The sequence below is a fragment of the Pollicipes pollicipes genome, unplaced genomic scaffold (assembly GCF_011947565.3).
Source record: "Pollicipes pollicipes isolate AB1234 unplaced genomic scaffold, Ppol_2.1 Scaffold_3216;HRSCAF=3773_pilon_pilon_pilon, whole genome shotgun sequence".
Lineage (NCBI taxonomy): Eukaryota > Metazoa > Arthropoda > Thecostraca > Pollicipedomorpha > Pollicipedidae > Pollicipes > Pollicipes pollicipes.
In genome coordinates this window covers 1,753,071-1,765,307 of record NW_023596251.1, presented here as the reverse complement: position 1 = coordinate 1,765,307, position 12,237 = coordinate 1,753,071, and the positions used below count along the sequence as shown (strand labels likewise).

Genomic DNA, 12,237 nt, shown 5'->3' with positions numbered 1-12,237 from the left:
ACGGCTGGCGACGGTAGGCAGACCTGCCGCTCGCAGCACTCGGGCATCCATGCACGGCTGGCGACGGTAGGCAGACCTGGCGCGTTGGTTGCGTTGCATCATGGTTCTACAGCGAGCACTGATCTCTTCAATCTCAGTGTTTCAACCACGCGCCTGACGTTTCGAAGGGCGATCAGCTTCGCAAACCAGAAAAGTACTCGTCTGGCTCCCGTGTGTGGAAGCGGAATTTAATCTGGATGACGGCCAAGTATGCGGCGCACCTCCGGCAGACGGATTTCTCAGCAGCTTTTTCACTGCAAGACGACCGCGGCTGACACTACGATGGCCCATCGCGATGTCCTGCTGTCGCTCGTTTCAGCCTCAAGCTCTGACGCCTGTCGCTCATCCCCTGAGATCATGTGAAGGCCTCGTGGCCGCATCGTGCCTGCGTCTCGCGGCCCTGCTCGCTTCGGCTTCGCGCCTGCACAAGTTCCGAAATCTGGTGTCTGGCCGCACAGCAGCATCGTCAGCCGGCGGCTCTTCAGCAGCCGCACACGTGGCCGCCAGCCTGCACAGCACCGCGGACTTCTCTCCGCACACGTGACCGCCAGCCGCACAGCGCCGCCGACTCCTCCCCGCACACGTGACCGCCAGCCGCACAGCGCCGCCGACTCCTCCCCGCACACGTGACCACTAGCCTGCACAGCGCCGCCAGATTCCTCCCCGCACACGTGACCCACTAGCCTGCACAGCGGCCGCCGACCCCCCTCCCCCGCACACGTGACCGCCAGCCTGCACAGCGCCGCCGACTCCTCCCCGCACACGTGACCACTAGCCTGCACAGCGCCGCCGACTCCTCCCCGCACACGTGACCACTAGCCTGCACAGCGCCGCCGACTCCTCCCCGCACACGTGACCACTAGCCTGCACAGCGCCGCCGACTCCTCCCCGCACACGTACCGCCAGCCTGTACAGCGCCGCCGACTCCTCCCCGCACACGTGACCCCAGCCTGCACAGCGCCGCCGACTCCTCCCCGCACACGTGACCGTCAGCCTGCACAGCGCCGCCGACTCCTCCCCGCACACGTGACCACTAGCCTGCACAGCGCCGCCGACTCCTCCCCGCACACGTGACCACTAGCCTGCACAGCGCCGCCGACTCCTCCCCGCACACGTGACCGTCAGCCTGTACAGCGCCGCCGACTCCTCCCCGCACCCGTGACCTCTAGCCTGCACAGCGCCGCCGACTCCTCCCCGCACACGTGACCACTAGCCTGCACTACCGCCTGACCACTAGCCTGCACAGCGCCGCCGACTCCTCCCCGCACACGTGACCACTAGCCTGCACAGCGCCGCGACATTCGCCGTCGGTGTTCTGGCGGGTTTGGCAGCAGAGGAGAGACGCAGCAGCCGGTTCGCTCTCAACACCAGGGGCCACAACATCCACAGCCTGCTGCCGCCCACCATCGGTGCAGTCGCTCTCAACACCAGGGGCCACAACATCCACAGCCTGCTGCCGCCCACCACTGGTGCAGTCGGCCTCAACACCAAGGGCCACCAGACCCACAGCCTGCAGCCGCCCACCATCGCTGCAGTCGCTCCGCTGCGACGCAGTAGGCGCCCCTAATCTAGCGCAATAGTGAAGGCTGGCATTTGGGGCGCTGCATGACCAGTTGCAGTCGACGCGTCCTAAAACTCCAAGCCACCACAAGATTCAGTACACGGGCACATTAGGCTCTGGCCTCGCCTCGCATGGCGCAGTCGTTAGTAAAGCTCCGGGATACCGCTCAGGAGCCCTTAAGCACAGGCGCCCGGCCTGCACACCCCTCCTACCGCTGAGTCCTGCTCTACATAGCTCTCCAGTCTGCCCCAGCAGGCCGCGCGGTGTTCGGAACAGGACGCCTGAGGTACGCAGCTGTGCGTTAACGAGTCGCGAATGAAGTCCACAGAGTCTATTGTGAGCTCCAAAGGCAGCGGCTCACGGCCCAACACTGTACAGAATCGGCCACGCACGGGGTCATCCTGTCTGCAGACCGCGCACGCCGAACAGACCGGCGTCGCGCACGGGGTCATCCTGTCTACAGACCGAGTGCGCACGCCGAACAGACCGGTGTCGCGCACGCAGAACCAGGTGCTGCCCCAGTCGGTGGCAACTGGCGGGGGAGCGGGGCGGGCAGACGGTCAGAAGGGACGGGGGGCTTGGCCCGGACCGGGGAGAGAGGGCCTGGCCTGGACCAGAGGGAGCCTGACCTGAACCAGAGGGCCGATGACGGACAACCCGGCCGATCAGCTGGAGCCACCGCCATGAATTATTCGCAGCTGCGAGGCGACGGGGCGTGCTAGGAGCCTGCACCAGGTGGTCGATATACCCCCTCCCCCCGCCCCTCCCCAGCACCAACTTCACTACCGTCACCAGCTGGAATAACGTAGCCGGTGCCAGTGCCTGAGCCAGAATCAGTACAGACAACATTGCTTTAAGTAAGTACCGCGGCCGTTGGCAGTGTGCCAAGTCTGGTGGGGAGAACAAGGGGATTAGAACAACATTTCGAAATATGTTGATAACTGCGATATGGATCGCAAGTTTCAGTGCCATTTCAGCCGTCAACATTTTGCATTTCAATTTATATAAAAATCTGATCATTGCTACGTGTACGATACAACGCGCACAATTAAACCTGAGGAAAACATACTCATTGTTAAGAAAGAACCAAGTTATACCATCTTTTTAATTTCTTTCCCTGCGCACGAACATTTTAAGTCCTGTTTGTCAACTCGCTACAAAATGGCACTGCCAAGAAAACGCGAATCCAGGGCACTGGATCGGAGGCGGCGTCACCTTTCAGCTGATCCAAGTCTGAAGCCGGGGTCACGGGGCTGGCGACAGAGGTGATCGCCCACGTGAATTCGCTCATTCTGAGTGGACGCTCAGTGACGTTGCGGTAGATTTATACAGGTACATACAGGTATGGGTCAGAGACAGGCCCGCCCCTGACCCCACGAGCCTCTCTGGCCGTGAGTTGCGCACGTCTCGTGACCCCGGACCGCCGACGCCCGGCGCTGGCTCCGTTGGGGCTGGCCACGGGTCTGCCAGTAGGCCACAATTGCTTCCGTTGGGGCCTGCCTCTGGGGCAGCTGGGACTGGCCACGGGTCTGCCAGTAGGCCACAATTGCTTCCGTTGGGGCCTGCCTCTGGGGCAGCTGGGACTGGCCACGGGTCTGCTGGTAGGCCACAATTGCGTCGGTTGGGGCCTGCCTCTGGGGCAGTTGGGGCTGGCCACGGGTCTGCTAGTAGGCCACAATTGCTTCCGTTGGGGCCTGCCTCTGGGGCAGCTGGGACTGGCCACGGGTCTGCCAGTAGGCCACAATTACGTCCGTTGGAGCCTGCCTCTGGGGCAGCTGGGACTGGCCACGGGTCTGCTAGTAGGCCACAATTACGTCTGTTGGGGCCTGCCTCTGGGGCAGCTGGGACTGGCCACGGGTCTGCCAGTAGGCCACAATTACGTCCGTTGGGGCCTGCCTCTGGGGCAGATGGGACTGGCCACGGGTCTGCTAGTAGGCCACAATTACGTCCGCCAGGGCCTGCCTCTGGGGCAGCTGGGGATGGCCACGGGTCTGCTAGTAGGCCACAATTACGTCCGCTAGGGCATGCCTCTGGGGCAGCTGGGACTGGCTGACTCTCAGTGCAGGAGCTCACTCCCCGTTCACCCGATTCACAGTTGGTCGTTTCTGCATATGAGCCGATGGGCTGTGACTCTGCGAGTCAACGAAGATAAGCTACAGCCACGCAAAGCTTTCTGAGCCAGTGGGGCTGAGCCGGAGTCAGTTAGACCTGTCCACTAGTCCATATGGCCTCACTTCGTCAGTGAGGTGACGGTGACAGTGCGACAAATGTGCCCGGCTGCATCCGTCGTGTTTGAGTCAATAATGTCCGTCTTGGTGTCAATGGAACCTGGTCGAGTCCCCGAGACCTGACTCTGGGTCAAGTAGGTCTGACTCTGAGTCAATGAGTAAGAGTTTAAGTCACGCCTGGCTATGAGCCCGCCGTTCTAACGCCTGAGTAGGTGTAGCCTGACTCTCAGCCCGCCGTTCTGGCTCCTGAGTCAGCACGGCCTGACTCTGAGTCCACCGACCTGACTCCGAGTCAGCACGGCCTGACTCTAAGTTCACCGACCTGACTCTGAGTCGGCTGGCTGGCGGTCGCGCGCATGCCCGGCCCTCCGCGCCGCCGGCGGCCTCCACAGGTGGTGAGCCAGACCCGACCCGAGCCGCCACGGCAGCCGTGCCGCACCGGCCAGGGGCGGTGTCTGACGCCTAGCAGCGCTCCACTGAACAGGCACGGCTCGACCCCCGGCAGCGCTCCACCGGACAGGCCCGGCTCGACCCCGGCAGCGCTCCACCGAACAGGCCAGGCTCGACCCCCGGCAGCGCTCCACCGGACAGGCCAGGCTCGACCCCCGGCAGCGCTCCATCGGACGGGCCCGGCTCGACCCCCGACAGCGCTCCATCGGACAGGCACGGCTCGACCCCCGGCAGCGCTCCACCGGACAGGCACGGCTCGACCCCCGGCAGCGCTCCACCGGACAGGCCAGGCTCGACCCCCGGCAGTGCTCCACCGGATAGGCACGGCCTCAGACGCCCGGCAGCGCCCCACCGAACAGGCACGACTCGATCCCCGGCAGCGCTCCATCGAACAGGCACGGCTCGACCCCCGGCAGCGCTCCACCGAACAGGCACGGCTCGACCCCCGGCAGCGCTCCATCGGACAGGCACGGTGTCCGACGCCCGGCACGCAGACGGCAGATGAATATTTTTTACAGCATCCGGGACGTTTCCGATTTGTTAATAACGACGTCCAGACCCATGCACGTATCGGAAAAATTATTATCGCAAATTATCGTTCAGCAAAATGAAGCCATGCATGACCAATGAGGCCTTGGCGGGGAGGGTCGGGAAAATGACAGTGTTGGCTGAGTCGGGAAAATGCTAGTGAACGGATGGGTGCTCGCCGAGTATATGCACCATGCCGCATGCTTTTATGGGAGAAATGTCCCGAGATACGCTGGTTCTCATCAATACCGATCACGTTAAGAAATGCCCAAGTCGTCTTTTTCGTGGCATTGGAAACGTCATGCAAGCACACAAATATCTCATTAGACAGCGCTTGCATTGCTGAGTGGGGTTTAAAGGCGCCCAGACAGCTGGAGTTATTCAGCGTGGGATCCTGACAACGCAGGAGGAGTGGGGAGGGAGGCGGCAGCGTGCCCGGAAGAGGAGCCCGCGCTTCGTTCTGGGGCCTTGGACCGCACCGGGTACGGGCTCGTTGGGCTCGCTCTCGAAACGAGAAGCACAAACGTCAACCCTCAGCTGCATGACCATGGCTACCCGCCACAGGTGCACTGCAATATACCACTTTACATACGACGACTAGGCCTCCACTGTTTTCATCATCATCATCATCATCAGCAGCAGCAGCAGCAGCAGCAGCAGCAGCAACAGCAGCAGCAGCATCCTCGTCGTCGTTACCATCATCATCACCATCGTTATCGTCATCATCATCAGCAGCAGCACGACATGCCGCACAATCATACCGTTTCCCCGAGCGACCACTCCCAGAAAGATACAGTGAACCGTTCTGTCTCGAGCGTAGTTCGCAATGGCGGCGATTAAATCGCGCGGAATACCGCCGGCAATGCCTGAGTGGACCTCAATCCCTAAATCAGCGACATTGTTACAGCCCGACGGCAAATCGTGCGCGCTGTGGGAAGGAACACCCCTTCTGCGGCGCGGCCACGTCCGCGGCGCGGCGTGTCAAAGACGGCGGGGCGTGGCCGCGCCGCAGTGTCCCAGCTTCCGTGGCTGGACAGGAGCGACGGCGACCGAGACGTGGCAGGCAGAGCGCTTATACGGAGACACGTACCAGTATGACTAGTTTGCAGGCACTGGATCAAACGCCGTGGTTAAATTGCCTGCATTCTGTCAGGCTTGCCCCAGCGCTCCATATCAAAAGAATCAGGGCCTTGAAGAACACTGTTATTGTCTAAGGCACAACAATGAGACGGTCTCAAATAAGAAAGAAGTATTATTCTGCACTTCCAGGTAGCTGTCTGCCTTCCTTAACTACATTTTCTGTATCGTGCCTGGTTCATTGCTATTCTCATTTTGAAGAGGCGCGGCAAAGTTTGGTTCATTTAAATTCATGACCATCTCCTTTAAGGTCATCGATGCGTGTCTGCTGTATATGAAGCAAGCCCACGCCAAATCGGCATCGGCCCGAGATTGATGCGCTACCACTAGAGCTGCAAGATTTGCGTACCACTTTCGTCGGAACCACATTTTCATCTTCAATGAAACCAACGAACTCCGGCAGCAGTGTCGAAACCAACCAGACGTAGTCAGGATTAAGCCTGCACTGGTACATGAATGCTGGTGCTGGAGTGGAACCAGCACCATTTTTCGGGATTTTTCGCATCGCTTATTCCCCGAGTGCAGGATGTACGCGCCCTGTACACTTCGGATCCAAAACGCAACAACCTTCAGGTGGGCCGCGAGCAAACGCCCCCCCCCCCCCCCCGTCCCTGCCGGGCTACGAGATGCCGAGAGGGCCCCACAGAGCCACGCTCAGAGCACGTCTCCCCTCCCTGGCTGTTCTCCACCCTTCCTGCCTGCTCCGACACACCCCGCCGCCGACGTAGGGACCCGGCTAGGGGATGATGCAGGGTCGGAGAGGGGAGGTGTTCCTCCCGGTACTTTTCAGACGATAGACGGAGGGAATGGACTTATGATACCCCGCACCCCAAAATCGGCAGCCGGTATGACGCCCCTGAGCTAAAAGTGATCGTGATGAGAGGGGTCGGCGCAAAATGCGGATCAGATGGTCAGAAGAGCGGTCGAAGGGGTGGAATATCCCGACTCATTCGCTCGTTATTAATATATCTGCTACAGCTGCTATTATTCATATATTAGTATATAAGAATATATTAGAATAGTTACTCGACTGCGTCCATTCAGAAACGGCGCCTCGACAAGGAGCCGCACAGCCTTTGTGTGCCTTTGCGCCGATTTGGGCTTATAATTTATCCGAGGGGAGCGAGATGCTGCCAGAGCATAGGGCCTCAGCGCCGCCCGTGTGCGGCTCCGCGCTTCGGCCGCGGGCGGTGGACCGGAGTTTTCCACCCGATTCAACTCGACTGCACCCCCGGCCGAGCTCCCACCAACACAAACCCGCCGCAAACTTGAGCAGAAACTTCCCCGAAACTTGGAGCAGACAGCCGTGCTCGCTTTGTGAAGCGCACAACGGCGCATGGCAGGAGCGTCTTCCCGGCTCTCTGAAGGTCAGCCAAGGTCATCAGGCGCACAGACGGACAGCTGGCGGCTGGTAGGAGAGGCTGTTTGTTACGTGACGTCACGCTGGCGTTCAGACCTCTTCGCCGTCACCACCGGTTGGAATGTGCGCTCCCCACCCAGAACTCCCCCACCACCGGAAAGGGGGGACCCCCCTCCCCCACGCGCACCGCCTCCTTGTAACCGTGATGCGGTGATTCTCTGACCCAAACAGGCCCGTGGGATGCATTATGAGACGCCCGGGACCACTCGATGAGTTGCCGGCCCGTAGTCTATGGTGCACGTCAGGCCAATCCAGCCATGCAATACGACGGCGTAAATCGAATGCGACGAGCAATGACACAAATGATATCGTGGTAGCGGCCATAATGTTCTCGTGATTGATGCACTATTGTAATAGTATCAAAATACCGCAATGTCATGCCATGAAAGCCTCGTACATCCTTTGTCCCCTGATCAGGCGCCTGTATGGGTTAGGCTTGGAGCCCTGTCGGTCAGCAATGACCTTGCAGGGTTATGGGATGAAGGCTGGTGGATACCGGTAGAACAAAACTCCATGCACCTGGGGTCCACCTGCCCATACCTTGCCCAAGCAGGAGCCACTATACGGACTGTGTCCGGCGCTCCGACAGCCCCCCCCCCCCCCCCCGCCCACCTTCAGGGGCACTTAAGGGAGTGCTTTACATTTACATGGGATTTTGAGCTGAAATAGCCCTCTTGAAGACCATTCGGCGCAGTTCACATTCCTGTCCTTCTCAGTCTCTTCTTTCTAAGCTACATGCCCGTGAAGGATGCGCAGACTATTTTGGGGTCTATTTCAAGGTTACCCTGGCATTCACGACGCCATAAAACGCCATTCAAACCCTGCGATTACATTAGTTATGTGGCGATCAAGGCCAAGAAAAATATGATTGTCGAGTCGTTCATATCTGGCGTTTGTAAGCACTGATTTCCAGATATTACGGGCATCAGTTGGCTCTTAATCAATGTTGTGCAAGGTACGATGACGTAATCGAAGAGTGGCATATTGGGGAGCACATTTACTAAACAGAACAATTATGTTGTCTAGTGCAGCCTTTCTTAAAAGTATACCAATAGTTTTAAGTGAGCTTATTTCATACTTGGTGCTTGTTTCAATATTTGCACATGCGTAGCATCCCGTTTAATTGCTAATGGCTGCTGCATGTACCAATGGTCCTCGGGCATACATCCTCGGACATACGGGACGTCCGAGGATGCAGGGGTAAGGCTAGAATGGGGAAAGAGAGGCGGACGTTGCATTACATCCGAGCCACGCTGTACAGGCACGTACATGGCCTCGGCGCAAACTTGACGCGACGAACACTTTGCCTCGGAACACAGAAAACATGACAAATCTGTGTCGAGACACAGCAGCCGTCTGGTTACTAAGCGGAATGGTCGACTCGCGCACCATCTCCCGGCGCTACTTACCTGGCAGGTTGAGGCGGCCGGCGATAGATGTCAGCACGGTCGCTTGGCTGGTGCAGGGTTCGGGCTCGCGCTGCCTGGCCTTGGCGATGCCCACAAGCTTTCCACTGGGCGCTGGGGAAAAACAAAAACACGGACAGCTCAGCTGCGGCTAACTTAGCTACGGGTACGCTCCGTCGATCCGATGAGCAATATCACACCATCCATCGTCCCACATATAGACCCCACCAGCACACCATCCACCATCCACCGTCTGTATAGGCTCCATCACATCACACTACCGCAGGCGTAAGAAGCCGGCGGTGCGTGGAAGTGTCTTTTGCGAAGATTTGACCTTAGTCCATATGGCGATGCATGAAAAACATGCACTGCAAAATCGGTTGTGGGCAGTGCTTTGTACTGAATTGTCTCTTCCCCTTGATACTTAAGCTCAGCGTGCTGTTTCCACATACTAACATCAAACTGATCCGTACATCGGCACATAGCTGTCTCCATTCATTTGGTTGGCAAACGTCGTTCGACTGCGATTACATATGTATGGTCTTCATGCAATTCACCGCTTTACATGAGGACCACTGGGTCCGGAGTGACCGCCAGCTTTTCAGCTGTTGGCTGTGCCACAAACCCACCACCCCAGAACGGCAGTCAGGTCTTTCTTTTTATTTTATTTTACGCGCGCTTAACTCCAGTGGTCGCTTTGCGCCAGTCACTGTGTCAAGCGATAGCTATACGTCTAGCCATCTGTGGTTCACGCCCTCAGCGCGCGGCTTTATCATGTCGGAGGTAGGCTCCACATAGTGTTAACTGTGTCAAATGATAGTTACACGTCTAGCCATCTGTGGTTCACGCCCTCAGCGCGCGGCTTTATCATGCCGGAGGTAGGCTCCACATAGTGCAAATAACACAGGGTCAAGAACTATTAAACAGGTGAGCATGTGACTCTAAAACCGACGTCATCCATAAACGTTTCAACAGCCTTGACGCCTACGATAAGTTTCTCACCAATGGGGAAACGCGGCGACAACCTGGACCGTGAGCTGCAGCTAAAGTACGACGCTAAAGTACGTGAGCTGCAGCTAAAGTACTGTTGACGCTCAACAGCAAACTGGAGACGCTGAACCAGCGCGTGGGTAACTGACGGTGGGTGGTAGCAACGCGAACACGCGGGGGCGTGACCTCCTGATGGGAGAAAACTGTGTGTTTCGTACGTATGGCCGACACGAAGACGACAGAGAAGGACCTCTCCTCGTCCGCTGCCCCGGCGAGAAGTCGCCCACTCGCCCACCTTCTCTTTGACGGCACGGAGTTTATTTGATGGTGTGACACAGCGAGACGCCCCGGTCGAGCTGATCGCTGCGCGGCATTGGTTGACACCAGCCAAAAGCATTGTATCACCGCGACCATTAAACGAACCTAACGCGGCGATATCCGCAGACGTATGGAGCATTTGCATGTTTATCTCACCCGCGTTAGTTAATTCTAGGGTCGATTCCATCCACCTGCAGCGTGTAACCACGCTGACGTCACACGGTGTTTTATACAGCAATCGATAGCCCGTATAACAACTATTAGCTCGTCTTCATCGGTACCAGAGATGACTTTCATTGAAGGTTTTAGCTCTCCTGTATCGGTTTGGTTTTTCCCTCAAGGAAGCCTCCTCAATGTCAAAAAAGAACTGCGTTATGTTCATCGTTAACTTGCACTCAAAGTCCTCAAAACCCGCTTGTCCACACACCACGCCCACACCACCACTCAAATTGTGAACGAAATTAAACAACTGATAAAGCTTATCACACGACTGAATGCGCGTCGACCCTCCAGCCGGCTACACAGGAGGCGGTCCTCTGTCCGAAGACGCTCATCCCACTGTTGTGCTCCGAGAACGCTCATCCCACTGTTGTCGCGCTCCAATCACCCGCCATCGGCGGTCTGCGTCAGGGAGACGCGCTACGAGCACGCGGCTAGGTCGCAGGCCCGGAGCCAGGACTTCACACACCACGAGACCAAACCATCGGCCGGAGACCACGACCCATTCACAGCCCGCGCGACAAAACACCAGCACTCTGTGTCCTCCGCCGGTTCTTCCGCCACCAGGGGAACACTCGCCCCCCTCCCCCTCCCAAACCGCGGGGCTGCGCGCGCCCGTGCCAGGCGTCTGACCCCGGCGCGCGCGCGCGCTCCGGTAGGAGGTGCGTCCGGTGCGCGGTGGTGCGCCGCCGCCGGTCCGTGTGGCCCAGTGAGCCGCCATGGCCCCGGCCGTGACTCAGCAGCGGATTCAAACAGCGGCCGTCCGGCCGTCCGGCCGTCCAGCCGGCCGCCGCCGCCGCCGCCGCCTGCACCCCGGCAGGCTGCAGCGTCGCGACATCGGTGCTACGGCAAACCACCGGCAGCAGTGCTACCAAATCAGTTAAACGCGACATTACCCCTCGTGCAAAAACATTAAACAGGCTTTACTTATGCGCGATGTTTACTCCAACTGCAAGTTTACTTCGCCATGACTATCACGCAACAAAATATATGCTTCAAAAACTGATACGCGTCATGACATCGACTGCAAACACTTGCAGTCTTTTTTATACGCAACATTACTTCTGTTTATCTTATGCACGAAATGAGCGCCAGCGATAAAAATTCCACTGCAAAACCTTATGCTTCTCATTACCTAAACAGCAAAGACTTATGCAGTCTTCACATGTGGTTGACCTTATTTCAAATTAGAAGTGCGTTTTGTGAGTCTCATGAGTTTTCGCAATAATGCAAAAACGTATACACATCAGTACTACACGACAAAATTATACTGCAAAAACATATACCAGTCATTATTTATTCGGCAAAGACTTGACCACAAGTCGTTGCTGTAGGACTAAAATCGTGTATAAGCCTTTGCAAAAGAAGTAATACAGTGCATAAGCGATGGTTGTAAAAGTGTTTGTAGACGAGATTATGACTGATATAAGTTTCTGAAGCATAGCCTGTGTCGTGGAACATTACTGCCGTGTCAAAGTCTTTGCAGTGGAATTGAGTCGTGTTTAAGTAATGACTGTATCTTGGAATCTATCTCGGTGTCTGTCTCGGGGTCTGTCTCGGTGTCTATCTCGGGGTCTGTCTCATGGTCTGTGTCGGGGTCTGTCTCAGGGTCTGTCTCGAGGTCTGTCTCAGGGTCTGCGTTGGGGTCTACCTCGGCGTCTGTCCCCGGGTCTGTCTCGGGATCTGTGTCGGGGTCCGTCTCGGAAGCTGCATCGGGGTCTGTCTCGGGGTCTGCGCTGGGGTCTGTCTCGAAGTCTGTCTCGGCGTCCTGCATCGAGATCTATGTCGGGGTAGGTGTCGGCGTATGTGTGGGAGGTCTGTGTCATGACCTCTGACAGGTCTCAGTCGGGGTTCGTCGGCGTTTCTTGCCGGGTTTTGTCGGGGCCGGTGTCAGACTGCGTTGGGAACTGTGTCGAAGTCCGCACCACGGTTTTCCCGTGG

General features: G+C 57.7%; 1 protein-coding gene across 1 annotated transcript in view; it reads right to left on the bottom strand.

Annotated features, from left to right (window-relative positions):
- Positions 1 to 12,237, bottom strand: part of LOC119091005 (leucine-rich repeat extensin-like protein 5) — a 100,287-nt gene that overhangs the window by 14,719 nt on the left and 73,331 nt on the right. The window contains exon 8 of the mRNA XM_037213727.1: positions 8,773 to 8,883. Within this exon, the coding sequence (XP_037069622.1) occupies positions 8,773 to 8,883 (111 nt within the window). The remainder of the gene's footprint in view (positions 1 to 8,772; positions 8,884 to 12,237) is intronic.